The sequence below is a fragment of the Trachurus japonicus genome, chromosome 21 (genome assembly GCF_045865225.1).
Source record: "Trachurus japonicus isolate A0001 chromosome 21, Traja_1.0".
In the NCBI taxonomy this organism is placed as follows: domain Eukaryota; kingdom Metazoa; phylum Chordata; class Actinopteri; order Carangiformes; family Carangidae; genus Trachurus; species Trachurus japonicus.
This window is the reverse complement of record NC_140927.1, coordinates 26,701,054-26,729,050: the sequence shown is the minus strand read 5'-3', so window position 1 is coordinate 26,729,050 and position 27,997 is coordinate 26,701,054. Positions and strand designations below refer to the sequence as shown.

The following is a 27,997-nucleotide window of genomic DNA, read 5'->3' as shown; positions in this document are numbered from 1 at the left end:
TGTTGTGTCAAATGATTGTGTAACATCAGGCAGTGATGAAGCAGGAAAAAAGATGGAAGCAAATACACTGTTGCCCATAAAGTTGGAATAACTTTTTTTTTTTCTTACTTCTTCTCATAAAATGATTGTGAAAATGTGATTTATCTTGTCAAAACTGGGAACTGGGACTCAGTATGTAATCACTGCACCTGGTCAAAGGTGATTACTGATGTGTATGAAAAGGAATAAAAAGAGGAATGTGTCTAAAAACAAAATGATTTCAACTTTATGGGCAACAGCAGATAATATTTATCTATTCACCCAAGTGCATTTTTCTCAGCATAGAATTATATTCATTTTGTAGCCTACTTAATTCTCTTTTTTATCATTATTTGTGGTGTGCTTGTGTCAAATGAGTGCATCCATTCTCAGACATAGGACATAAGACTCTTATAACAGTTAGCAAAGAGTACAGGATGCATAAAGAAATAAGGAATAAAATATAAAGGATTTACTATGTACACAAATATAAATAGCCTATATAAAAAACAATACAAAGTTATGTACAAAAAATATATAAGTAGAAAACTATCTATCTATCTATCTATCTATCTATCTATCTATCTATCTATCTATCTATCTATCTATCTATCTATCTATCTATCTATCTATCTATCTATCTATCTATCTATTTATCTATCTATCTTATCTATCTTATCTATCTATCTATCTATCTATCTATCTATCTATCTATCTATCTATCTATCTATCTATCTATCTATCTATCTATCTATCTATCTATCTGTCTGTCTGTCTGTCTGTCTGTCTGTCTGTCTGTCTGTCTGTCTGTCTATCTATCTATCTATCTATCTATCTATCTATCTATCTATCTATCTATCTATCTATCTATCTATCTATCTATCTATCTATCTATCTATCTATCTATCTATCTATCTATCTATCTATCTATCCTTATTACGACCGTCCTTGGCTGAAACGCGTTTCCCTCTTTTGTCCTTTCCAAGCCGCCGTAGCGTGACGTCACGGTGAAAGATGGCGCTCCCCGTGCGGACTAAGTTGAGACATGTCTTCAGCTTCATTCAGAAGTTAAACTGTCCTAAAAGGACCGTGTGTGTCGGGGCCGGAGCGGGGAACAAGGTGCGTGGAAACATTTGATTTACCGGGAGAGTCGAGTTTGGTTTTCAGCTCTGGAGGCTGAAACGCTTCGGTGTGTGTGTGTGTGTGTGTGTGTGTGTGTGTGTGTGTGTGTGTGTGTTTGTGTGTGTTTGTGTGTGTGGAGAGAGACTGAAGTGTTACCGGGTTTGTTTCTTAAATTCATCTTCCCTGTTTATGACCCTGAGTTTATTAGTTAAATATTCGCTTTTATTCGTCGCTGTTGTCGTAGTTTTATTGAAACTCGCTGTTTGTGTTGTTTGTCCAGGTAGAAACTGACCTCAGACCAGGTGACTGTAGTCTGAGTTTATCAGCAGGGGAAATGATAGACTGTAGCTGTCTGTGGAGGAGGACACCAACATGTCAGCTCTTATATTATATGGATGTAATAATGTAACCTGCAGCACATGTGGGGTTTAAAGAGCTGCAGATAAAGCTGCAGGTCTGCTGTGGCAAAGTGATGATAAATCATAATATGAAAGTCTGAAGTCTGAAAGCAACATCTGCAACATCAGAGCTGTTTTTGAAATGACTGAAATGTGACTAAGTAGCAGCCAGTAGCACAGATAGAGAAAAGACCAGACTCCAGTAAAAACCAGTAATATCTGGTTATGTTAGAAAATTGGTACAGCCTCAGTGTTTTAAATCAAAGGAGGTTGAATCACCGTTCACATATAAAACCTTCAGGAAGTGTGATATGTCAGGCTTATGTTTTCTTCAGTGTGCCTTTAACTCTGTCAGTCCTTCTGTCTGTAGAATATTTGTAGTACAATTTTAAGTTTATCTAAATCTAAATCTTTATCAGTCTAAAATGCCGCAATGTGACAAAACTGACGTATAATCCTCTCATATTGAAAATATTTGACATTTTTTTGCCCAAGATCATCCTAGTATTTCCTCAAACCACATGTAGGCTAGTTCATTCTGCAGTTAGACAGATAAACTAATATCTATGTCGGTCAATGAGATGATTATGACATAGTTATTATAATATCTACAATACACACACACAGTGTCAACTGTGAGCAACTCCAACAAATTCAAGACTTTTTCACTTTATACACCAAACTGTATCAGCCATCTTGGCTTCATCAGAGTCATTAGGCTCATTAATAATCAAATTTAAAATAATCATTTTCGTACTAAAGTACTAAAATAGATATCAACCAATATGTTAACTTTCTATTAATATAAAATTGGTCATTTAATCGTTGCTATCTAAAGAAGAGAATCATTTTCTCTGGTCATGTGAGGTTAAAACTGCTCCTGTGACAATAAAAGTGATGTTTTTTTTTAACTTCTTCTGTTGCTAGAGAACGTGATTGATCCATATTGATCCATATTATATAATAATAAATTACATTTAGGCTAAGTCCAGCAGCTCTTCAGCAGCAGAACATGTATTTTCAGGATCGGTCCTCAGCTTCGTCCTGTCGCCTCGGTGCCTGTAAAAGGAAACATGTGGAGAATACTTGTGGAGTCACAGTGGAGGATTTTGGTGTTTTGTCACTTGCTCAAAGAGTGAAAGTTATTTTTTCTGTTCCTCACAAGAGGAAGTAAACATGGTCACACCCGCTACCTGGGGAAAAGGCATTCTGGGAAACATAAACTCATGTTGAACTGAACAGGGCAGGACGAGTAAAACATGTCGCCACATGAATTAAACATGACGATGTTTGAGTTTATCTGTCATAACTTCTATTAAATCATTATAGTGAATAGATACTTGTTATGCAGGACTTGTCTATGGTTCATGCAGGAATTATGGATTATTTTCCTTTCCTCATCTGTAGCTATTTTCAGTTTTTGTCTTTGTCTCTCTTTTTTCCTGTTTCTTTTTTCCTGTTTTTCAGTTTACAGAGAAGAACATATTTTTCAGTCTATAATACAGGCTTTTGAACGTCTATATTACACTTTTATTAACATATCATCTCTCTGTTCATTAAACCTGATACTGTTTTCTTTGTCCGTCCTGATTTTATTATTTGGAGCAGTTTCCTGTCGGTCGACATCATTTCCTCCTCGGTAGCTGCCGCTGCTGCAGTGAAACGTCTTTTTAAGAAACGTGCCTCCTATAACTCAGCTGAGGGTTTCCCCCCGTTATTGCACGGCTGCCTCGGTGAAGCTAATGGGGTGTTAAGGCAAACAACGAGTCCCCGGGCTCCCGTAAGAATAACCGGTGCGTTTCAGTACAACAACGATGCTAATTACTGAGCTGCTCTTTTTGCCTTTTACAGTGGAGAGCCTCTCCCGTCTGCCCACAGCCCCGTTGTTGGGTGATGTACGAGCTGTAATACAGTACGTGCGTTCAGTTCACCGCTGTCCCGTCTGTGTTTTGTTAAGGCCTTGCTCTCTGGAGAGGCCGGAGAGGTGTGCATGCAGCGAGAGGAGGAGGAGGAGGAGGAGGAGGAGGAGGGGGCTCAGAAAGCATCACAGCAGTGCTTCATTACCAGCAATAACATTAGAGATGAAGTGTTGGTTTTCATTTGTTTTAATTTTCTCCAAATGTGGACGGGCGAGTGCAAACACCAGCGCTGCTCACAATGCGGCCGAGGTGTGATGTGCGTCAAACAAGATGCTTTTCTCTGGACGTTTCTCTCTCTGCCCTGTGTGGAAAATGTGTTTTCCAAAAGTCGGTGAACCTCAGCGGACTGACACAGAGACGGAGTGTGACCTCTGTCAGATGCTTTCACTTTGCAGGGAGATGTTTGTGTCGCAGCTGTGCCTTGTTCGTGTCTGCGTGTGTTTTTTATTTTAAAAAGTGGCGTCTGTTTGTGGTGAGAAGTTGTCGTTTTCATATGTGATGATGGTAACAGCAGATATCAGCCAGATAACCTGCGGTAATTTGACAACAACACATGAAAGAATCAGAGAGAAACACGAGCAGATGTGAGACGAGGAAACAGCAGGTTTCTACAGCCACTTCTCATGAAAAGACATGCAGCTACTTTTTGTAGATAGATGATTCATTATTATTATAATTATTTATTTATTTATTAATCAAGAATCTATGACTTTTCAAAACAGTTTTCCATTAACTTTTACAAACACAGGACAAACACACACACACACACACATACAGTATATGTATGTGGTTCAGAGCTGCTCAGTGTGTTACAAGGTGAGGGAATGGAATTTCAAAGACATGGATGTTAACCAGATGGGGACAGTCTAGGATGTTGGGGTGCATGATGGGAAATGTAGGCTAAGAGGTGAAACAGTGTCTAGTTTTTTTTTTTTGTTAGTGTTGCATTTTACATTTAATTTTTTTTTACAATGAGTTACTCTGGATTAAAGGGATAGTTTGGGATTTTTTTAGTGTTGTGAGTGAGATAGTTCAGTTGTCATGTTGTCGGGACAATACCTGCAGTTGATCCTGTTTAACATGTAGCAGACGAACAGAGGTGTGTTGTTGTGCATTGGGTCATGAGAGAAAAAGACACTTTAGACACTTTTATAAATGTCCACCAGAACCATGCATGATGCGTCTAAATGTTTGCTTTATGACAAATATTTTCAGCAGATCAATTTTCCATGAAAACACTTTCCTTTAGGACTACTTTTTTTTTAAACCACTGAACAACAATATATTTGTACCTGCGAACAAACACTTCTGAACTGAACTGAACTGAACTGAACTGAACTACCCTTATTTCTAATTCACTCAGCTCACCTGTAGCTGCAGCAGTATCATGATCCATTATCTGTTGACCTGTCTGCAGTGAATGCTTCATCAGAAACAGAAAGATTCAGGAAATCCTTCATTCCTGCTGCCATCAAAATGCACAATGCCTTTTGTTAGGTTATACACGTTTACTTTTAATATCATTTATAGAATATCATTGTTATGTAAACTGCTGGACGATCTGAATTTCCCTTTTCTATTGTCTATTCTATCTTTATGGAGCAGTAAGATCATCTAACTTAATTAATTTACCATAGATGATTATAATGATAATACTGTTCTTATTGGAGTCTTTAATGTTTTGTTTTGACAATGCGGTGATGTCTGCTCTGCTGGTGCAGAAATATAGTAACTAAATACTGATAAAATATAGAATTAATGATGTATTTAATGTATTTTTGGCTTTATTCATTATACTTGAGATGAATGGAGGAAAAAATAACTCTTAGTTGTGTTGAGAAGAAGCAGATATTTACAATCTGGACCAAAATGAACAGATAATCTCTGCAGCACTGTCTGTCTGAGTCACTTGTTTGGAGCAGAAACGTGTCTCCACCTCAGGCCTCTCGTCAGCTGTAAACTCCGTCCGTCCGTCCAGCCAGCGAGTGAAGCGTCCCCTCCTCGCCTGTGGTCCTCGTCCTCCTGTTATTGGCTGGTATCAGTCCTGTCGGGCCGTGGGCTCCAGGAAAAGAGGAAGTGACTTCTAATTTGCCTCTGTGTTCTCCTCCTCGGCTCCAAATTCACTTACTGACTGACTCGGGTGTCGGCTAAAACCATTAGAGCGGCTGCCGCGCCACATGGGAGAGGCCGGGCCGGGCCGGAGCGAGGAAACATGGCCTCCCCTTCGAGGACGTTCATTAACTGCCCTATTTATTTTCAACTGTCAGAAAAGCCCGCTAATTCTCAGCAGTCCCCTCTGTGTAATTAGGTCTGTCGTAGCGGTTCTGCAGCCAGGACCCTCACTCAGACTCTGTCTTAAAACTATCCCATATGTCAACGTGTTCCCCTCTTTTAGAAAACCTTCATATCAAACCAAGCTGAAGCCGAGGATCAGTCTGCAGACCCGAGCCCTCTCTGGTGTCGGGGGACTCGGACTAGCTTTCCCATGTTTTCAGTTTGTGCCTTTAACTTATCGTCTGACATTTTTAATTAAAACCGACTAAGTATCTGGTATCGCACTCGAACAGACGCTGCCTGTGCAGGAGCAGGAAATGACTCCACACTCTGCCCAATTACATATCGATAAATTTATGAAGTGTGCGCCCCCTCCTTTTTTTTTTTAGCTGCTGTGTTATGAGTTTTATGTTTTTCAGGTGTTATTAGCTCTCCTGTCACTCACTTGTTTCCTGCACGCGAAACAAAATTAAACATGTCCATTGTCAACACAGAGCAAGAAGGAAGTGGTTAAATGAAACTATCTGAAACCGTTTTGGACAGAAACAAGTAGCTCTGGCATCACTGTGTTTGTCCAAGCAGCAGCAGCAGAAAGACGTTACATATAGAAGTTAATCTGCTCTGGGCCTTTTTTCTTTTCTTTTTTTTTTCCAGCTGCACACAGCTGCTCCACATGTGACCACGGACAGAGTGAAACATACCTGGACTTTCACAGTGGAGCTGCAGTCAGTGATACCGGTCCTCTGTGAGCTGCTGTAAATAACTGGAGCTGTTATCAGGCCGCGATTTGTGACTTGTTGACTTTCAGATGACAGCCAGTAGCTGTGAAGTGATGGATGCTGGGAGTTATTTTCAACTAGAGGAAATAATTCAGTGTTCAGACAGATGTTAGACAGTGTTGTGTGTTTTTAGTAAGACCGCTCTGCAAACAAAGACGATCTCTGCTCAAGTTGAACTTGTACCTGAATGCATCGTCATCCACAGACGCACTGTGTTAGCCAATCGGATGTAAGCATTTCCTGTACCTACACTCTTATTCTCATGTACTGTGATTATTATTTCTGTTGTGTCTTTTCTCGTATCTAAATTATCTGATCAGTCTATAAACGTATTGATCTTTATTCAAACTGGACTTCATAGCTACATGTAAGTAGTCCTTGAAGCAGAGAGAGCCTTAGTCTGACTGCTCCATTTAGATAGATATACTTTATTGATTGATTCACAAGCTGGGAAATTACATTACATTAGATATAGTAGCTGTTCAGGAGCTTTTAAACATAACACATGATCTTCAGCACTTCAGCTTTTACTAATCAACTTGACTTCAAGCAGGTGCTAAGGCCCATCACCTGCCCCCTACTGCTTACTACTGTGTGATGTGGTAGGATTAGCAATATTGTCCTACAGGCTACAGCATAAGACACCACCACTACCACCAACCCGTCACCCACTTTTTTTTCCTTTTTTTTCTTTTCTCCTCTCATTTTTACTCTATAATAATCGGAAATTGTATTGGTAACTAATGTGATCAACTTAATCTTGTCTGAGATGGACAAGGGCGCCACAAGGTAAATTCATGCAAAACCGCTGATGCGCGTTCCTGTCGGGGGCAGTTTTTCGGCAAGCAGTCTCTGCATTTCTCTCTAAAACAACTCTGTGTGGTAACGTTGTGTTATTATCTCATAGCGTGGTGAATGTGCAGCTCACAACTTGTCCACCAGAGCGTTGTGGAGTTGTTGGATTGTGTATTTGATGAGTTTAATGAGGGAAACCAAGAAATCCCATTAGCTTCTGTAGCGTAGCTCTGAGTAGCTTGCAGCTCTGCTCCGCCGTTCTAAAAATAGTTTGCACTGACAATTAAAGGTAACAAACCTACTGCTGTGACTATAGGGGTTATGGCAATGGGCCAATATGCTAAAATGTTGAACTATCCCTTTAAATGACAGCATAAGACACCACTTCTATAGCATAACACATCATTATATACATAATTCATAAATATTGGCCATGTGGTGAAAAACAGTGGACAAAAACGACTTCTTTGCTGCTGCATCAGACGTGCAGGACTGTTGGAACAACTATGTAACGTTAGTGAACATAATAAACAACATACTGGAGATTTTCATTGAAAAAGGCCATACTATTTGGACACAAGGTTGAATGTGACATAAAATGGTTGTTGTAATTTTAAAATCCTTTTTAATGTTGATAATATTAACATTTATGTTCCTCTCTAGTTGTGTGTGCAGCCATCTTGCTGGTGCATTCTGGGAAATATGATCACACCCCTTCGTTTGCAGCGTGCTCCTGAATTAGATCTTCATCATCGTCCTCAGCTCCGCCCCTTCATCTGGAGGAGGATCAGGAAACCTCCACCTCTGACGTGAAGGTGCAGAGCGGAGGCGTAGTAGCTCCAAGGGGGGAGGGGCTAAGAGCTGGGAATCTGTTTTATTCTGGGCTTTGATACAACAACACAGTGAAAAGTTTGTACTTTTCTTCCACTCATTGTGTGTCCTCCTCCTTTACTGTACGTCAGCAGGTAACACCACCACCACGACCCTATTGATTCAGTATCGGTTGTCAGAGTTTGTCACTTCTCATAAACTGGAGGAGTCGTTAAACCTTTATTTTTTTCTAATGAGCCAGATTACAGTTTCCTGTCTCGGGTAGGCGCTGCCCCCCCCCCCCCCCTCAGGCTGCATTGAAGTCTGGATCCTTCAGAAGCTGCAGCCTGTTAGGAGGCTGCAGGCTGCTGCGTCCTCCTCCTCCTCCTCCTCCTCCTCCTCCTCCTCCTCCTCCTCCATCGCTGCTGCCCGGGTTATTTTTGGAGCTCTGTCGGGCCCGGTCTGCGGGGAGTGCTGTTTTTGAAGGGCCTCCAGTCCCATTAATCAGCCCAGGGACCCCACGGCGCGAGCGGGCCCCGAGCCCTGGCCCGCCACACTGCAGCGGTCTGTTCCTGTACCCCCGCTCTCTGCACAGTGTGAAGCTCAGAGGAACCTCATCAATCTCACCTGTCCCACACGTCAACCGCAGATTTAATCAAACGCTCCTTTCGGGCCTCAGACTCACCCCCACCTCCCTCCCTCTCTCCCTCCCTCCACCAGGGGAAAAAGAGAAGAAAACTGCCCACGTCTCGACTCAAACGAAGTCACACTTTTATTCTTATTTACCCATTTTTATTTTTATCACATCGCAGCCTCCTCCATCGCTTTATTTCCCTCTTCCTGTTTTATCCACAGCTGCTTTTTCTTATTTGTCCACATTCCTGTGTGTTCAGTTCACGTGTGTGAATACGTGTTTTCTCTGTGGTCGTATGCACTTTGTTTCAAGCTGTGGTGCGTTCCCACACTTGCTCAACACACACACACACACACACACATATACACACAACCTTTTAAAGACAAGAGGAGCGAGGGAGGGAGGGAGGGAGGGGGTTATACAGTAAACCCCATTTCCTATTTGATACCTCAGTGAAGTGCAGCTCTGTTGGTCGCCGCGTTAACAGGTCCCAAAGTGAGAGGAAGACAGAGATGAAGAAAGATACGGTGGACTGGGAGGGGGCAGGGGGCTGAGGTGTGTCACGGTGCATGTCAGCGTGATGCCGGTGTTAATGGGGTGCATGGGGCGCTCAGGACAGAAGAAGAACACTGGATCCTGTGTGTGGGACGGCCGCCGTCCGCCCCGTTAGGCCCCGGCCTGATGCTCTGCAGCTCTGCAGCTCTGCAGCTCTGCAGCTCTGCAGCTCTGCAGCTCCGGCGCTCAGATGTGCGGCTGCTGCTCCGGCCCACAAAGAGCTGACGGTAGTTCACAGCGGGGTGAGGCAGCGGCGCTCCCAGAGGTGGCTGCGATCCTTGTTGAAATTGGCAAAAGTGAAACGTGGGGGCGACTTGCGGACCCCGCTCATCAGCCCCTCGGTGAGAGAGTTGTCAGTGGGCCACTCCAGGACTCTCCGGCTCTGATATGATGTATGAGGCCTGAAAAGAAGCCCAGAACCGATCCGAGAAGAGAAATTCACTGTTTTGTAGCTCGATCGACCAAAACCAGGGCTGTGATTAATAACACAGTGACTGGCTGCAGGCTGGGACAAGCTGCAGCTGCTCAGCACTCAGAGTGGAGAATGTCTCCTGTTTTTCTCAACACGCAGCAGATTAGAGTCAAATAGGCAAAAACAATCATCTACAGAATGAAGGAAATAAATGAGAATGAACAGATTCATTTCTCCAGTAGACTCAGGTTGACTGGATCATCCACTAATCTGCTGATTCGAGATCGTTCAGTATCAGCGTCAGAATTGGCTGATAAGAACCGACGTGAACGCTTTAACAGGAAGGCGCTGTGTTTGTGAATGTGGCTTCCATTGTAAAACACTTTAAAGGGCTGATAAGACGAGACAAGTGCAGATAAGATGAGATAAATGCAGCACGTTTACCAGATCTCCAGCCCATTCGTCATTGTCTATAAACCCTTCAGGACATAATTCATAGAAGAAATAGAAGAGTATCAGTCCGACCAGATGCACAGATCTTCTTAATAAAACCAAGTAAGATACAGTCAATTGGAAAAAGAAATATATGATAGTATATGATTGAATTTGTTCATTTATTTGATTTATGCTGATTACATCTTTCCAAGTGCATGTGGGTCCATATTTTATTTATGAATCTGCCGACTGTGAACGTAGCCAAAGCTCTGGCCTGCACAGAGAAGAGGAATTAGATGTTTGGTGTGAGTTTAGTTAGACAAGGTTTTTTAAAATCTCTGTTTGATTTCATAGTAGAAGTTGAAACTGATTTCCTGTCTTTATAAACCTTTGTGCATGTTTCTGTCTGTGTGTAGATACAGGACTGAACTCTGTGAGGTTCATGTCTCCGGTCCCAGAAGCCTTTGTGTCATCGTTGCACATTCTTCTGTAGGGATGTAACTTCATTTCATTCTTGCTCACACTTCTTCATCCTTTATTTCCCTCGCTGCAGAGAAACGTGTCCTGGAACTAGATCTTCTCTGGACTTTTGGGAAACCCGGCGTTGAAGCCTTTTTGTCCTTGAACGCAGTGAATCGGCTCCAGTTGATCATTGTTTTCCATTGAATAACGCAGCAGGATCTGATCGTGGACTCGTGGCGCTGGTCATCCCAACGCCTGTCCCATAGTTTTCCCTCCTCCCCATTGTTGATCCTCCATGTCAGCTGTCAGATTCATTTGGACGGACACCTTCACAGCTTCACCGATGTTGATGTAGGCAACGACTACAACACTTGCGGACGCACGTCTGTGTTTGCTCATGACCTCCGTCCCCGTGGATAAGTACCACACACGTACGCACGTTGACAAATGAACGCATATTTCCCGGAAAAAGGTACAGCAAAGTGTGAAAACACAGCCTTTTTTAGTGTATGTAACCTTCTAGCTGTTGGCGTTAATGTCACACACACATGGTGCGTAATGTATTCAGCATATGGCAGACGTGGATGAAGAAAGCTTTCGTCACCTTAGCGACGACGTAGAGCGGCGACGCCGACGCTGCTGCCTGTCGGTGTGAAATATGAGGAGAGAACAACCGGCGTCTCCGCTACAAGTCGTCAACAGGACTAGCCTCAGATGGAAAGACGATAGAGGACGGCAGACGATGCTGCAGACAGAGGAGTCGCTCATTAAAATGGACGAGGAGAGGTTGTATCCTCGTTCTGTCCTCAGGCCAGAGGAATTGAGACATTACTTACAGCGAAAGAATCTGCGGTCAGATTCTCTTACTTGTCTTTCTTCAAGGTTTTATGCCTTTATTTGATCGAGGAAGTGGAGAAAGAGACAGGAAACATGGAGGTAGGAAGATGAAGTAAGTAAGTAAACAGGCCAAGCCAGGGACCTGATGCCCAGTATCGTATATGCTCCAACCACTGGACCCCCCCTTTCTAATCTTAAAGTAAATTTTGACCTTAATTCAGGGAGAAAGACAGGATGTTGGGAATCAAACCCATGGCCACCATAAATTAGGAGTAAGACCACCAGGTAAACCAGTGAGTGCATCCTCTAATCCCTTCTTTTTTTGTGGTTTTTCCATAAACATACAAACTGAACACATTGCAAACAAGCAAATATACAAAAACAAACAAACAGTGGCCACAGAAATCACACATCTTGTAGAAATCCCTGATGTAAAATGTACATGTACCCACAACCTCCTTAGGAATAAATGCGTACAATTATATAGGTCTGTTATGGGAGGTGTCATAACAATAATAAGGAGCGCTCAGGCCATTACTGACCAACTGACAGTGATGCAACAACTAACCATCTAGAGAGAAATAAGTGAAAAAAGGATACATATTTTCATTAATCAAAATATTTGAAATCTTAACAAAATTTCACAAGACAAAATATGAGTAATGGATAAATAACAATCAATCACCAAGTAGAAATCTAACCTCACGACCCAGAAATATAATTTTGCCAATTGTCAGTGCTGCGACCGTTCCCTTTAAAACAATATTTGTGAGTCTTTTACCAGCATATTTAAAGAAGGGTGTCCAGGTCTTGAAGAAAACTGCCGTTTTACAAGATATTCCATATGAGTTTATGCCATCCTATAATTGTAGGAGGTGCATTACTCTAATCCCTTCTTCTTCATGGAAAATCATTATTGCGAAGATCTTCATGGTTATGGATAATGACTCCTAATGACTGTGGTCACTCTCCTGGAGGGTAGTATTTGTGGATTTGAGGAAAACGTTTTTTTCCCCCATCCATACATTCATGTTCCTCTCCGAATGAACTACAACTCTCATCAGGTCAACATTTAACTTCCTCCGTGCTTGAGATTCCCATCATCCTCGGCCGCGGACTTTCATTTTACGGCTAGTCGGCAAATGTCGTCTTTTGTATGTAACCGTACAGGTAGTATTTAGTGGGTTTCAGGTCTTTATTCACATGTTTAAATCTGCTTAGAAATGATTAAGTCATCTGAACTGGTGCTTTTGATTTACCCTGCTGGATTTATGCTGCTGACCACAAGGTGTCATTTCACCATCCTGACATGAAGTCCAGCAGCCTCCGAGTATCTGAACGCTGGAAAGAATTCACTTGCGCAGGTTTAATATAGTTCATGGCAAAGTAAGCAAGATGATAATATTTTATTACTGTTGGCTTTGCAGCGCGGTATTCATTACCAGCATTAATTGCTTTACAACGTTTACTGTCTCCTCTGTCATCGTGCACCGGTTGATTTACCTCCTTGCGTATCTTACTTTCTCCTCCAACAGCAATAGAGACGCATGTTTAAAGACGCTTTAGGTAACGCAGCGGAGGTGTCTGCTGAAGCGGCGCGATGCGTGATAGGCCCCTACAGTTGCCCGGTGGCTAGTTAGCCGTGCCGTTGACTCTCATTTAACACTCGATTGGCTCAAATGACACCATTACCATGTCTGCATGGCTAATGGCTTCCCCTGGGGGCCCGGGCGGAGGGGGGGAACATGCGTTTGGCGTGTCAGCTCGAGGTGAGAACACACATGAGCCAGACTCGGGGCCCCGTCCGCACCCAAATCAATCCTGACACCTCTTAAGAGGCTCTCAGCATCAATGGCACTCCAGTGCAATTACCCCGTCGGTAATGACATAAGCACCCAGTTCCTTCCTGCCCCTCTCTGGCCCGGGCAGCGACCAGGTCCCTCAGGCCAGTAGAAGGAGACTTCGAGGACCTCGCCGGCCTCAGAGCAGTTGTTATTTGATCCCTTCAGGGTCCAGAGATGGAGAAGCTCTGGGCCACGCTGCAGAGAGAGCAGCTGTTATCTGATCTCAGATGCTGTGCTGAGCCTGTCCCTCAGTCAGATTGAATGTGATGTAGCTCAGCAAGCTGTCAAGATAAGCGATGTCCCAGCAGTGGGCGAAGAGGATATCCTCCGAAAAAGCTTCAGGTTTTAATGATTAGTTATGATAACCTCGGAGAGTGCAGCCGGGGAAACACGTGATCGCCAGTCAGATTTGAGGTGATAACACGGAGATCCCTCGGGTTTTGTGGGCGGAAAAGTTTAAAAATGGGCTCCTCTGTTGAAATGTCCAGGTGTTGCTGTTTACAACACATCAACACATCTCACGCAGAGCGAAAAACAAACTGAACCTCAGAGTTATTGTGGGTTGTTTTCTTTGAAAATGTTCATGAGGTCATTACGTTGATTTAACTTGGATCAGATACAGTTCATGGCAAACAGGAAAACTCAGATTGATGAAAAGTATCATGGTCCAGTAAAAAGGTTCTGGAAGAGCTGCTAAATGGACTTAATGCTTAAAACCTGTTGATCACTGTATGTTAGTGGAGTAAAATCTGAATGTAATACAGTGCCATGCATTTTATGAAACCCAAGGAAGGAGGTTCTGTTCTGTTTGTTTTCTGTTTGCTTCATTTGGGTTCTGTTGGGTCATGTTGGCTCGTGTAGGATATTCTTGGGTTCTGTTTGGTCCTGTTTGTTGGGTTTTATTGACTCCTTTTGGGTCCTGCTAAGTTGTGTTGGGTCATGATGGTTTCTGTTGGATCCTCTTGGGTTCTGTTTGGTGCTGTTTGTTGGTTTCTTTTGGGTTCTGTTAGGTAGTGTTGGTCCAGCTGTTTGCTGTTGTTGGGTTCTGTTTGGTCCAGTTGGGTTCTTTTCAGTCCTGTAAGGTGGAGTTACCTCCTGTCTGTCATGGTGGTTTCTGGTCTGGTTGGTTTCTGTTGGGTCATGATGGCTCCTGTTTGATTCTGTTGGGTTGTTTTCAGTCCTGTCTGTCACAGTTACTCTTGTTTTGATCTGGTTGGGTTCTCTTTACAACTATTTGATCCCGGGTTTTGTTGGGTCCTCTTTGTTGGGTTTTATTGACTCATTTTGGGGCCTGATAGGTTGTATTACATCCTCTCTGTCATGTTAGGTCTGGTTGGGTTCTGTTTGGTGCTGTTTGTTGGGTTTTTTTGGGTTCTGTTGACTCCTTTTGGGTCCTGTTATAGTGTTGGTTCCTGTTTGCTGCTGTTGGGTTCTGTTTGGTCCTGTAAGGTTGTGTTACATCTTGTCTGTTGTAGTGACTCCTGTTGGATGGGTTCTGGTGGCAACTATTTCTCTTGGGGCCCTTTAGCTTCTTTTGGGTTCTTTTTGGGGTTCTACTGACTACTTCTACTGTTGGGATGAACCAAATTATTCCGATCTGGACTTCCTGTTTTGTTCCATTGTCTTGTTAATACCTTTAGCATCACACCTGTAACAACACGGCCCATTGCACTGTATCAGAGCCGTATTCTGTCTGTTCATACGTTGTAAGTTACCTTCTCTGTCACTGTGTAGATCTAACCTCTGTGCAGGAGGTAAGTTTTTCATCCAGCACACACTCCCCACTCCTCCTCCTCCTCTTCACCCCAACAAACACACGATCCCCTCTCACCTTCTCACCTGTGAGTCTGAGCTTCCTGCCAAGCCACAACACAGCTCCTCGGCTGCGGAGCTGAATCCCGGTCTCCACTCCACTCTGAGCTCTTCATGTCCAGGCACCAACAAAAACACACAGCTCCTCCTGGTCTACTCTGAGCCTTTGAGTTTTTCCGCTCTGTCGAAGCTCTAATCTACTGTGAAACGGCTCTGGTGAAGAAGCCTTAGATTTCGGATGCCATCGCGGTTTCATGTCTCATGACAGGTACCGATCTGCTCACCCTCTAATTGTATCATGCGGTGCTCGGTGCCACAAGCGGCGGTTAAGACTCTTCCAGCAGTGAAAGCCGAGGTTCAGCGGAGCCGGTGCCAGGAGAAATGAGGCGGTCTGGCTTTCGACCGGGTTCTGCGAAAAGAGAAACACAATGTTTGCCCAACGCTCCCTGTTTCTTTCAGAGGCGACCTCAGCTCCAGCTCTTTTTCAATAAGCTCCTTGTTGTTGGTGTTGGTGATGTTGTGGGCTGCATGTTGTATTGTACATTGGATCTGTTTCAGTGGGCCTGCCCTCCCCCCCCTCTCTCCCCTCTCTCTCTCTCCCAGTGTCCTCCCCTGTTGTGGTAACGGAGGCCTTGAAGTTGCTTGGATGGATGCTAAGTGTTATTGTTGGCCGGTGAGGTGATGCATTCTTTGTGCTGGATGTGTTTGGGGGAGAACAGAGGTGCTAGCCATGGAGTTAGCATCTCAGTAATACAAGCGTGACCGCAGCTGGCCTCCAACCTGCCAATAGTTTAGCACTGACACTTCAGTCTCTGCAGGCGTCTTTCCAGTTGTGACTTTCTCACCTTTTCACCTTCACCCTCTCTCTCCAAAGACTCCTCTCTGTTTTTATTGCTGCTTTTCTTGTTGTTGAAGACACATTTTTATATTGACAAACTCTTACTTGATGTCATGACTTTAATAGAAGGCAACGGTCCACATCTGGTTGGTTTATAATGATTATCCCAAGATGGAATCATTTCATTTGATCGTTAAATACTTGTGCGAATATCATCACAGATCGTCTTTAGCTCACCAAGTCTCTCGTCTTCTCCAGGAGGCTTCAGGAGGAGGCGGGCGTGTGTTTTCTGGGATCCAGCCAACCGGGGTGCCACATCTGGGCAACTACCTGGGCGCCCTGGAGAACTGGGTGGCCCTGCAGCACCAGTACCCGTCGGTGCTCTACAGCATCGTAGACCTGCACTCCATCACTCAGCCCCAGGACCCGACGCAGCTCAGGAGCAACATCCTGGACATGGCCGCCAGCCTGCTGGCCTGTGGCATCGACCCGGAGAGGGCCATCCTCTTCCAGCAGTCCAAGGTGAGCGGGGGAGGGGGGTCCCCTATGCTCCCCTATGCTCCCCTATGCTCCTTGTTTTTATCATGTGAAGCACTTTGAGATGCTGTGGGCATGAAAAGTGCTATACAAATAAAGCCTGAATGAAATGAAATGAAAGATAACCAGGAATACAGTCATATAGATGTGATATGTTACAATCACAGTCGCTTTAATGACAACATAAAGCAGCTAATTAGCATAAAATGAACAGATGTGCATTTAGTTTACATATAATGATGAATATTTGAGCGTGTTTTCCTGAAAATCATGTATAATTCCATATTGTAAACATAATCAATCTACCAATAGTCAATCAGACTTGATTTATATTTATTAGGCTATACTTCATGTAAACAATGCAACACAAAGTGTTTTACAGAATAAAAGCATTACAACACAAACAGATCGATTAACAACCAAGTAATGAATAAAAATGTTAGAAATAAGAAAATAACAACAGGATAAAATACTGAAATAGAGGAGTTGTATTCAAGAGTCAAACAAGAAATAAAAAATAATAGAGAATAATAAAAAACTGCTGCAAAAATGAAGATATGATGGGAATAGTAAAATAATAATGTACCAAAAGAAAGCGAGTGTTTCAAAGTGACTAAGAATTGGAATAAAAAAAGTTTTATAAAAATAGAATAAATATAATTAGTGTGATGCTGTTAGTTTAATCCTGATAAATGTTCCTGATTCATTTCCCTCTGCAGTTTGTCACGTATCATCAGTGTGTAATGAATGAGCCACATGTTCCTACACACACACATTCAGTTCACGTCTGCACATTTACTCTGGAACGTCAAGTCAGATCTTAACATAATCATAGCTGCTACACTGAGATGTCAGTGGGTTAGAAATACAACAGTCCTGCTATAAATCCTCCTCCCGACGGTTCATAACGTCCTGGTTCTGTTTAAACTGTGTTGAAGAGGCGCTGAGCTCGCTGCTCCTAATAAACTGACAGCGGGCTGTGTACACACGACACGGCGCTGCAAGTCTCTCTGCAGGTTTGTCGTCTAGACGTTTGGCCGCGTCGACTGTTTATTTCACTCCTGTGTTTACCTGCCGTCACAACTCGCCAAAAAACGCTCCCGATCCTTATCTCTGCTGCGGCCTCGCACACAGAGAGAGGGCGAAGTGAGACGCATAATGACAGATTCAGTGTTTACAGCTGATTCTCGGTTTTAGGTTCAGATTCACAGCTGTTTCCTCGAGTGTGTGTGTGTGTGTGTGTGTGTTTTGTTTTCTTCTACACAAGTTTAGATAGCTCTGTCCATCTGTGTTTCTCTGCCACCCCCTCCTCCACACACTCACACACACACTCACACACACACACACACTCACAGTCCTATTTTTACTCCCGTTTAGCTTCATGCCACATAACTTGGCAGCGAGGGGACCCTCCTGTCGAACACGCCTGCTCCACATGTAAAAATACGTCGGCCGCCCAAAGAAAATACTCAACTCCAGAGAAAGAAAGAGAAAAAAAGAAAAAGAAAAGAGAGAAAAAGGAAAAAGAAATAAGAGGAGAACAAGTGACGGGCTGAACTCGCTGCTATCAGAGAAGAAGCTGATGAATCAGCAGATCTGTGAGGGTTTTTGAGTAGTAGATTGGTAACACTTTACAATAAGGGTCCCTTAATTAACGTTAGTTAGTACATTAATAAGCATTAATTAACTGTTTACAGATATATTACCAATCATTATTATTATTATTATTTAGGATTAGGAAACACATTAGCCTATTAGTAAGCAGTTAATTAATGTTTACTACTCAAAGTTAGTTACAAAATTATTAAGTAATAATAGAAGTTGAATAATGTAATTATCATTGTGTATGCATTACTCAGCATTAATTAACACATTAGTTTATACATTAATGCTTAATAATGTACTAACTAACCCTTATTGTAAAGTGTTACCAGTAGATTTTTTTCTGTGGAGAACCAACTGTTCCTCCTCCTTTCATAAATCATAAGGAGCCGTTGCCATGGCAGCATCGTAAGCCGCCGCCGGTGCCGCCATCAGTACGATGATGCGTAACATTAGCATATCTCTCTTGTTGCGGTGCATTCCTGCCACGCAGCATGAATGGAGGCCTTGTTCTTCCCCTCCAAAGCCTTTAAATATCAGAGTTTTATTGCGCTTCAACCCGTATCATCTCTTCCTGCGCTGTCAGCGACATCTGTCCCGTCTCTCGTCCGTCTGCAGCCTGTAATGAAAACCGACCCCCCTACGTGTTCGTTCGCCCTCAAATCCGGCTTTATGTCCCCCGACTAGACCCGTCCCCGCTGTCTGCCGCTGACGTCACGCTGCCCAGAATGCTTTTCAAGAGCTGAGATAGAAGAGGCCAGTGTCTATAAACTTTAATTTGCTAAAGCGGGAGGATATTTCCTGCAAACACACACATGCACATGCACAAACACGCACACATACACACACACACACACATGCAGTGTTTTCATATCGACAGCCTCCATGAAAGCAGATATGTTGGAGTTAATTTACCGCAGCCAGATGCACCAGATACGCTTCATTAACATTCACGTCTTATCATTGCTTATATGATTATTATTATTACTACTGCTCCGTTTTTACCACATGAAAAACTTTTTTATTTAATTAACTGCTTCAATAAACAAATCAACATCTTTAACCTAAAGGGCAGATGCACAAACCTGCGCGACGACAATAAAAGCAGATGGTGTGTTAGAAGTCGCAGGAAGTTTGGAGTGTGTCCCTGCTGAGAGATTTGAAATGCAGCTGTTTACTGTCACACACACACACACACACACACACACACACACACACACACACACACACACACACACACAGTTGAAAACCCTGTTAAATAAAGAGTCAATAATGATATTAAAATGAAATAAATCATTATATTGATCTCTGAGCTGGAGGTAACAGTGGTGTGTGGTTGGAGTCAGGTGTGAGCTGGTGCACCTGCAGCAGGGAGGGAGGTGTAGAGGGGCAGTACCGGTGTCTGCCACTAGGAGGCGGTAGGGAGTCGCCCTCTTCCTCCTCCTCCTCCTCCTCCTCCTGTGTCACAGCAGAGCTCTCCGTCCATTCTGCGTTTGTTTAATATCTCCACTTAATTCATTTCTTCTGTGAAGCTGCTCCGAGGCTCCAGGACTCAGACGGTTTGCAGCTTATTGACAAACCTGCTATTAGTCCGTTGTCTAAACTTATATCTACCACATTATTATATTATTATTATTATTATTATTATCTATATTGAGTATTTATAGAAGTAGTTTCTCTGGCTCATCCAGACCGACTGTGATGTTTGTTCTCAGTTTGGTGGAGATGAAGAATGAAACAAGAAGAGAGAGAAAAACCACAAAAAAAAGAGAACGCAAAAAGCAAATTACAAGCTACACAAAGAACAAACAGCTCCGTCCTGTGTAGTGTGTTAATTAACCAGCCGACAGATTAGCAGATGGTCGTTAGTTGATTACAGAGAGTTCTGCTGGTTGGGATACGTAAAGAAACTGGAAAAACTAAAACTGGACGAGAGCAGAACATCATGACATCAAGGACAAAGGATTCAATACAGAAAATAGGTCGTTAATGTGTGTGTGTGTGTGTGTGTGTTCTCTCCTGCAGGTGTCTGAACACGCTGAACTCTCCTGGATCCTCGGCTGTCTGACCAGTATGCCCCGCCTCCGACACCTGCCCCAGTGGAAGGTCCAGTATATACAATATTACATGCAACACACACACACACACACACACACACACACACACACACACACACACACATATGTACACACACAATTGATCGGACTCATGATGAGTGAAGCTGCAGGAAACTTCTTCTACTAGTAACTGGTAAATATGTTAATGTATTATCAGTAAATACAATATATGATGATGACGTCACCTCAGATTATTTTAAATTTTAAATCCTCACTGATTTGATCTGTGATGATATTTAAACGTGATTATAGAAACATTGTGATAAACATATTTTAACCATTAAAATCTGAACTAGTAACACAACATTTACTAAACGATAATCCTTTTTAAAGACATTACATAATTAACAATTATAATATAATGTATATATTATTTTTTGACCAGTACTGATAATGAATAATTGATTTAAAATATTCTGTACATTGATGATTAATGAAGAATTTATCAGCATTAGATTAATATTGAGGAAGTCAGATGTGACACACATCAGCGGAGGCTTCTGTATAAACTGATAATAAATGACAATATTGTAAAACACAAAAATGTTCATAGTAAATGATAAATATAAAGTTCATAATATGAACTTTATATACCATAATAAGGCTCAGATGTTCACCTGGAGCTCACCTGCTTCACGTTAGGGACTCCAATATCAGATATTGATGCTGTAGCTCACAGATCTGAGAAGCTGAGAAGTTATAGACGATTTATCAAAGCTTCGGGTTCGGTCAGAGAATCAATGTTGTGTTATGATGTTGTGGCCAGCTTCACTATGTCGTTTGCTCAAAATGATAAATACGTATATATATTTTTAATGTTTATTACATTTTCAAGAGATAGTGGCTTTGTTTTCTTTTCTTTTATTTAAAAATTAAATTAATTATTTTATTTAATTTTTAGATTTATGGAAATGATTCAATGTTTGTTTGAATTTTTTTAACATCAGGTATATTATAGTTGTATGACATAATGAAGATGATGTGATTTCCTGTGTGTATTTTGTGTTGTTCCTTGTGGACCCCAGAAAGACTAGCGGGTTACTATGTTACCGGCTAATGGGGATCCTTAATAATAATTAAACAATTAAACATAAATGACAAAACAAACAAACATTTGGCTCACATACACATTAAAATTCAAATTTATACAGGCGAGAGATTCAGGAGACACTTGCTTGCTGCAAAACAAATTGCCCCCAGGGGATAATAAAGATTTCTTTGACTTTGACTTTGACACCTCCCACACAAAGAAATCAAACGGATAAGTAAACAAATAATATATAATATGTATATATATAAAATGATAGTTTTAATCTTGTAACTGAACACATTTGATACTATTAAAGTTTGACCTTTAAATCCAGCTCCTGTTTCTATGGATCTAAGTTTTCTGAAACCAAATCAGATGTCAAACAAGCTGAAGATGAAAATATATTCTATATATTATACATTTATACATGTTCTGGGGTTGTAACGGAGACTGTAGGTTGCCCTCCTCTCTCTGTCATGCTGATTTAATTATCACAACTTCAAATTAAAATTATTCTTTCTTTCCCACCACTTTATTCACATCTCTGTTTATTTTATTCCTTTTATTTCTCTGCTCCACCTGCCAGATTTTTAATTACAGTTATTTTCTCCGGCCACATGCAGTTTTTAGTTTTTTAGTGTTGTGTTGAGTGGGAGCCAGCCGCCCTCTGAGAAAAAAAAAAAAACACCTTTTTGTTCTTCTTGTTTACCCGACAGCTGAGTTCATCTCAAACACGGTGGAAAAACGTCACGAGAACTCGACCGTGGGCCGTTTGTCTGAGAATCAATGAGTCGTAAAAGTGAAAATGGCTCCTCGTGGGGGGAAGGAGAAGTCAGCTGCAGGCTGCGTTTTTAGTTGTTGTTTTTTTTTATTATTATAATTTTCCTTTCCTCCCTTTTTTTTCTTTTCCTCTTCTGTCTCAACATGTTTCTCTCCATCCTTTCCTTTCATCCAGATGAAGAGCAAACAGAAGAACGAGGGCAGCGTCGGCCTCTACACCTACCCCGTCCTGCAGGCCGCAGACATCCTGCTCTACAAGTACGTCACTTCTTTCACTACTAAAATCTAATCAGTTCATCCTCGGGTCCTGCTGAGGCTTTTTACCAAAAAATAAAATAAAATAAAGAATAAAATCCCAGAAGGCGTCATAGTTACACAGATACTGCATCCATACATTCTAGGATTCATTTTAAAATTATTTTATTTGTTTTTAAATCTCTAAATGGTCTTGCCCCGTCCTACCTCTCTACTGTGCATTTGCTGTTGCAGCTCCAAAACTATTAAACGATCTCCCTCAAAACATTAGACTGGCCTCTTCTCTGCCGGTTTTTAAATCTCTTCTTAAAACCCACCTCTTCTCCTTGGCCTTTGTTCCCTAGTATGACTTTGACTTGATTTGATTAGATTTTTATCTTATTTTATTGTTTCTTTTATTGCACGGCTATTCTATTACCCATGTTATATGCCTTTTAAATTATTTTATCCGTTTTTATATGTGTAATTTTATGTTTATGTAAGATGTTGTGTCTTTATTTCTGGTACTTTTTTATTTATTATCCTGTACAGCACTTTGGTCCACTGTGGATGTTTTAAAGTGCTCAACAAATAAAGTTGGATTGGATTGGATGAGGCCAAAACTGTGTTTCATGAGGTCACTCTGATCTTGACCTTTGACCTTTTACCACCAAATTCAGATCAGGTCATCTTTGCATCCTGTTTAACATTTGAACAAAATTAGAAAAAGTTTTATATTAAAGAGTTACTGAGATATAGATGAATATGACGGATGGACGACTTGAAAACAACATGGCCGCTTTGACTGATGCTTAAAAACATATTTCACATTTTTCACAGAATGAGACTTTAAAGCTGAGAAACTGACTCAGGATCAGTGTTTGTTTTTACGTGAGCACAGTGAAAATTAATGTTTCTTATAAGTTGATTTCTTCATCTGTTTCTCTTCAGACCTTCAAACAGCTAAAACTCTCATTTCCTGTGGAAGCAGATAAAACTCCTCTGCTTTTATTAAAGACTGAGTGAACACACCGACTCCTCCTCAGGGTGTGTGTGTGTGTGCATGTTGACACCTGTATGTGTAGTGTGTGTGTGTGTGTGCACATGTGTCAGGAAGCTGTGTGTTTGTGTTTCAGGTCGACTCACGTCCCGGTCGGAGAGGATCAGGTGCAGCATTTGGAGCTGGCCCAGGATCTGGCTCGGATCTTCAACAACCAGTATGGAGACGTGTTCCCTGAACCCCGCGCCCTGCTCAGTACGCGCACACACACACACACACACACACACACACACACACAGATCGAGCCAGTGATCGGAGCATTCAGTTGCTTTTCATTTTTATTTTCTTCCAGTTTGAACCTCACGGCTCATTAATCTCACACTCCAACACTAAAGACGCTTCATTAGCGTCAGCAGCTGTTTAAGTCCGATACGAGTCCTCACACTGCGCAGAGACGTTTATACCACTCATTAATGTGTTTATAGAAAGTTGAGTCTTTAATGGAGAGAGAGCAGCGGAGATTTCTGAATTAAAATGTTTCTTCTTTTTTTTTCTTTTATCCTTTATTCTTTTAAAACCAATGAAAAAAGGCAAATTTTATTCTGTTTGGCCCTCATCTGAATGGACGCAATATAAAGTGATCCATACTGATACTTATTTTCATAAAAGCATGTATTAAAAGAGTAATTTCTTTAATTTGGAAAAGAATAATAATATAATAAACTTCACTTATTATTCAGTTCAGAGAGTTTGCATCGATCGATCGCAGAGCACTGATTTATCTTCTTTACTGAAGTTCGGCCGCTCCCTCTGCAGAACAGCCGTCGTCTCATAATCTACAAATCTGGACGGTTTTATGACGTTTGGACGGACTGGAAGTAACTTTTTTACCACCATGTGTTTGTGTTATTGTTGTTGTGTTGAGTTGAACATGTGTGAGGATTTATAAAGACATAAGACTCATACAGAATGTGCCGATGTGTGTGTACATGAGCATTTACGCATGCATGCACACGCATTTGTATGAGCTGGAGTTGATCCGTAAACATGTTAACAAAGAAATGAGTCTGAACAGAAATCATCTTGTTTCAGTCAAAACAAACTCCTAGAAATTAAAAAGAAAAGCTCTTTGTTTTGATGAAGTTCAGATCAAATCGTCTTGATTTTTATAAAATAGTTGAAATCGATTGATTTGCATCGGTTGTTTTTACTGACAGATTCTCACTTGTTATTGGAGAATAACATTTTAATTGTGAGTTCGAGGAGGTCGACATCGCTGAGGACTCGTCACTAAAATGAATTCTATCATCAAATCCTGTTTTTTAGTCGCTGGAAACATCTGGAAACATCTGGGAACATCCGGATGAGAAAGAAAAACAACAAATGTGCATCGCTGCGTGTTCGGGATGGATCCATTTATTTAATTTAGATTTTTAATTTGATGATCCAGTGGTGGAGAGACGACAGAGCGTGACCCGCCTCAGAGGTCGGAGCTGAATCAGACGTGACGTGACCTTTGACCCCTCGGCCACGGAATCTCCCTCGTTTTGCAAAAACTTTATTTCACAGAGTCGTTTTTTTTTTTACGGTTTTTATTTTTAACTCGTGTGTTTTTGTCGTCGCCAAAACCTTGGATAGAGATGAAGAGAGAGGAGGGAGCTTCGTGTTTTCTTGCCGCTGCCGCTGCTGCTGCTGCTGGGAAAAAAAGTCTGTAGGAGGAAATTAAAACGAGGGGAACTCGTCGTCGTATCTGGGGCCAAAAAATCAAGACGACCGCAAAATTCGGTGGTAAATGACGGTTGTAATCGTCTCCTTTCATGAGTATTGTTCCGCCTCTTTGTAGCTGTTGTTGTCTGTTCAGGAGACAAACAAGAGAAAAAACAGACCAGTCTTGTTTTGTTGAAGACGTCACATGACCCGAGGATGTAAAAGTTGAAATACCAGCCTTTAACCCTCTACTGAACCTTATTATATCATATTTTTGAATTATTTCTATGCTTACTAACATGCACACACAGTTTCTACACACACACACACACGCACACGCATGCACACCCCTCCCTTTTCAGTTTGCCCCCAGTTAGATTCTCCTTGATTATCAGTATCATAAAAGCACAAGATGGAGTCAGTCATGTGTGCAGCGCAGCTTTGATTAAAGAACCGTCGTCTTCCTCCTCGTCTTCCTCCTCTATCAGAACAACAGAGTGATAATAGACCAGAGGGGATGATGTCACCGTGTGTGTGTGTGTGTGTGTGTGTGTGTGTGTGTGTGTGTGTGTGTGTCTCCACCTTCCCTTTGAAACCAAACCAAAGACTGTTTTTTTTTTTAGATTCTTTTTTTTTTTTTTTTGATTGGGCTGTAATGATGACGTCTCCGTGGTGATGGAGAGCATGTGATGCGCAGGACGACAGATGTGAGATGACAGAAGAAGCTGAAGCATGGGAGGAAGGACGGGACGGGACGGGGTTGATAAATAAGGAGGGAAAGGAAACCCCGACTCCTGCCGTCTGCTCATCACCTCACACTGAGACACGTCTGCTTCACACTGAGACTCACACACACACACACACACACACACACACCAGGCTGCAGTAATGAAACTGGAGTTGTTCATCCGTCTCTCTCCGTCGTGCCTCTTACTTTATCGTCCTAACTTCCTCTGACTTTAACAAGACTCAGATCCACATGATGTGTCAAACCGGCAGCTCGTCCACATCTGCACTTCAACGTTTACAACAACACGACAACAGGCTAAAACAAAACGTTTAGACCCGTAACAAATAAAACAAGAGTCTTAAAAGATTTAAAACCTAAAGAGTTTTAAAAGTCTGATTGAAGCAACAGTTTTCCTGTAATTTTCAGTTTTATTCTCTGACGTGTTTTTAGTTAGAAGCAGCAGCAGCTCAGAGTTTGTGCTGCTGCTCCTGTCAGACCTGAGCTCTGGGCCGTGGGCGCTCTGAGCCCTGCTGCTCGTCTGGCAGGACAAATACAGCCTGTTCTCTGTGTGTCGCTCTGCACTGCTGAAACATGTTTAAAGACTTAGAACCACAGTTCATTTTGAATTATAATTAATATTCATAATTAATACTTTTTTTTTTAGTAGTAGTAGTAGTAGTAGTAGTAGTAGTAGTAGTAAACCTTTATTTAACCAGGCAAGAATTGCTAAGAATACATTCTTATTAGGGCCATGGCCCGGTAGGAGGTGAAGACCTCCTAACACAGCGATTGATTGATTTTTGGATCTTGACTTTCTACGTCTATTTACTCCTTCTGCTTATCTGTCACTTCTAATTCTTGTTGTACCTCTTCTACTGCTTCTACGACTACTTTCTACTACTTCCTCTCCTATTACTTCTTTTACTGCTACTTCTTCTACTTGTTCTTTTGATACTTCTACTTTTTCTCTTTTCTATTTTTTTATTCTTCTACCTTCTTCTACTTGTTCTTGTTCTTCTTCCTCTTTCTACTTATTCTACTATTTCTCCTTCTTCTTCCACACAACTACTTCTGATACTTATTCTAGTACTACTTTTTCTTTGTATTGCTTCTTCTACTACTTCTGCTTTCTCTCTTTCCTATTTTTTATTCTTCTACTTCTTATTTCTACTTCTTATTCTTCCTATTTCTACTACTTCTACTTTCTACTACTTCTACTTTCTACTACTACTTCTTCTACTTGTTCTTCTACTATTTCTACTTATTTCTCTCTCTCTCTACTTCTAGATGTTCTTCTACTTCTACTTCCTCTCCTACCTCCAGTCTTTGAGCCTTGTCTTGAGTTTTTTTTAAAGGAGCAGATGAAGTTTTTTCTCTTTTTTTCTTCTTTACTTTGACACAGTCATTTTATTAAATCCTGTGTTTCATTTAAATACTTTTTAAATACTCGTTCTCCTCCGCAGGCTCCACGCGGAAGGTCAAATCCCTCCGCGACCCCTCGGCCAAAATGTCCAAGTCCGACCCGCAGGCCATGGCGACCATCAACATCACGGACTCGCCCGACGACATCGCGCTCAAAATCCGCCGAGCCGTCACCGACTTCACCTCCGAGGTGACCTTCGACCCCGAGGCGCGTCCCGGCGTGTCCAACCTGGTGACCATCCACGCGGCGGCGGCGGCCGTCGGCGTGGAGACGGCGCTGTCTCAGGCCCGGGGGATGGACACGGGCGCCTACAAGCGGCTGGTGACGGAGGCGGTGGTGCAGCGGCTGGCGCCCGTCAGGGAGGCGGTGGTGAGGCTGCGGGCGGAGCCGGCTCACCTGGAGGCGGTGCTCGCCCGCGGCGCCCGCCGGGCCCGCGAGCTGGCGGCGCCGGTGCTCAGCGAGGTCCGGCGGAGAGTCGGGTTCTGCTGAGACGCTGCAGCTGGAAAATAAAGCCACATTTATAACTGCAGGTCTCGCTCTTAAAGGGACTTAAAGGGATAGTTCACCCAAAATTCAAATTTCACTCATTATCTACTCCCCCTCATGTCGACTAAGAGCTGGGAGAAGTTTCAGAGTCCTCCGTGCCTTCTCGGAGTTACGGTGGGGGGGGGGTCCGCGCAGCAGCAGCAGTATTTGTCCATATAATGGTTGTCAATGGATACCAACTTTCTTTGTCCAAAGACACACCAAAAAACATCCATAGTGCTCGTCTTTAATGTCCCTCTTGTATTGAAGCCCTGACATGAGAAATTGTTCCACCGGAGAGATTTGCACTGACACAGGAAGAGCAGTGAACCGAGACACAGGGAGCTTCCGCTACAAACAAGCTTAAA

The 27,997-nt window shown here is 42.3% G+C and overlaps 1 protein-coding gene across 1 annotated transcript; it reads left to right on the top strand.

Annotated features, from left to right (window-relative positions):
* Positions 1 to 979: 979 nt before the first annotated feature.
* Positions 980 to 27,621, top strand: wars2 (tryptophanyl tRNA synthetase 2, mitochondrial). The gene is made up of 6 exons (XM_085765698.1): positions 980 to 1,137; positions 16,203 to 16,466; positions 20,109 to 20,189; positions 22,186 to 22,268; positions 23,381 to 23,499; positions 27,145 to 27,621. Exons 1-6 carry the CDS (start codon positions 1,033 to 1,035, stop codon positions 27,591 to 27,593), a joined length of 1,101 nt encoding a protein of 366 aa, XP_085621824.1. The 5' UTR covers positions 980 to 1,032; the 3' UTR covers positions 27,594 to 27,621.
* Positions 27,622 to 27,997: the final 376 nt, after the last annotated feature.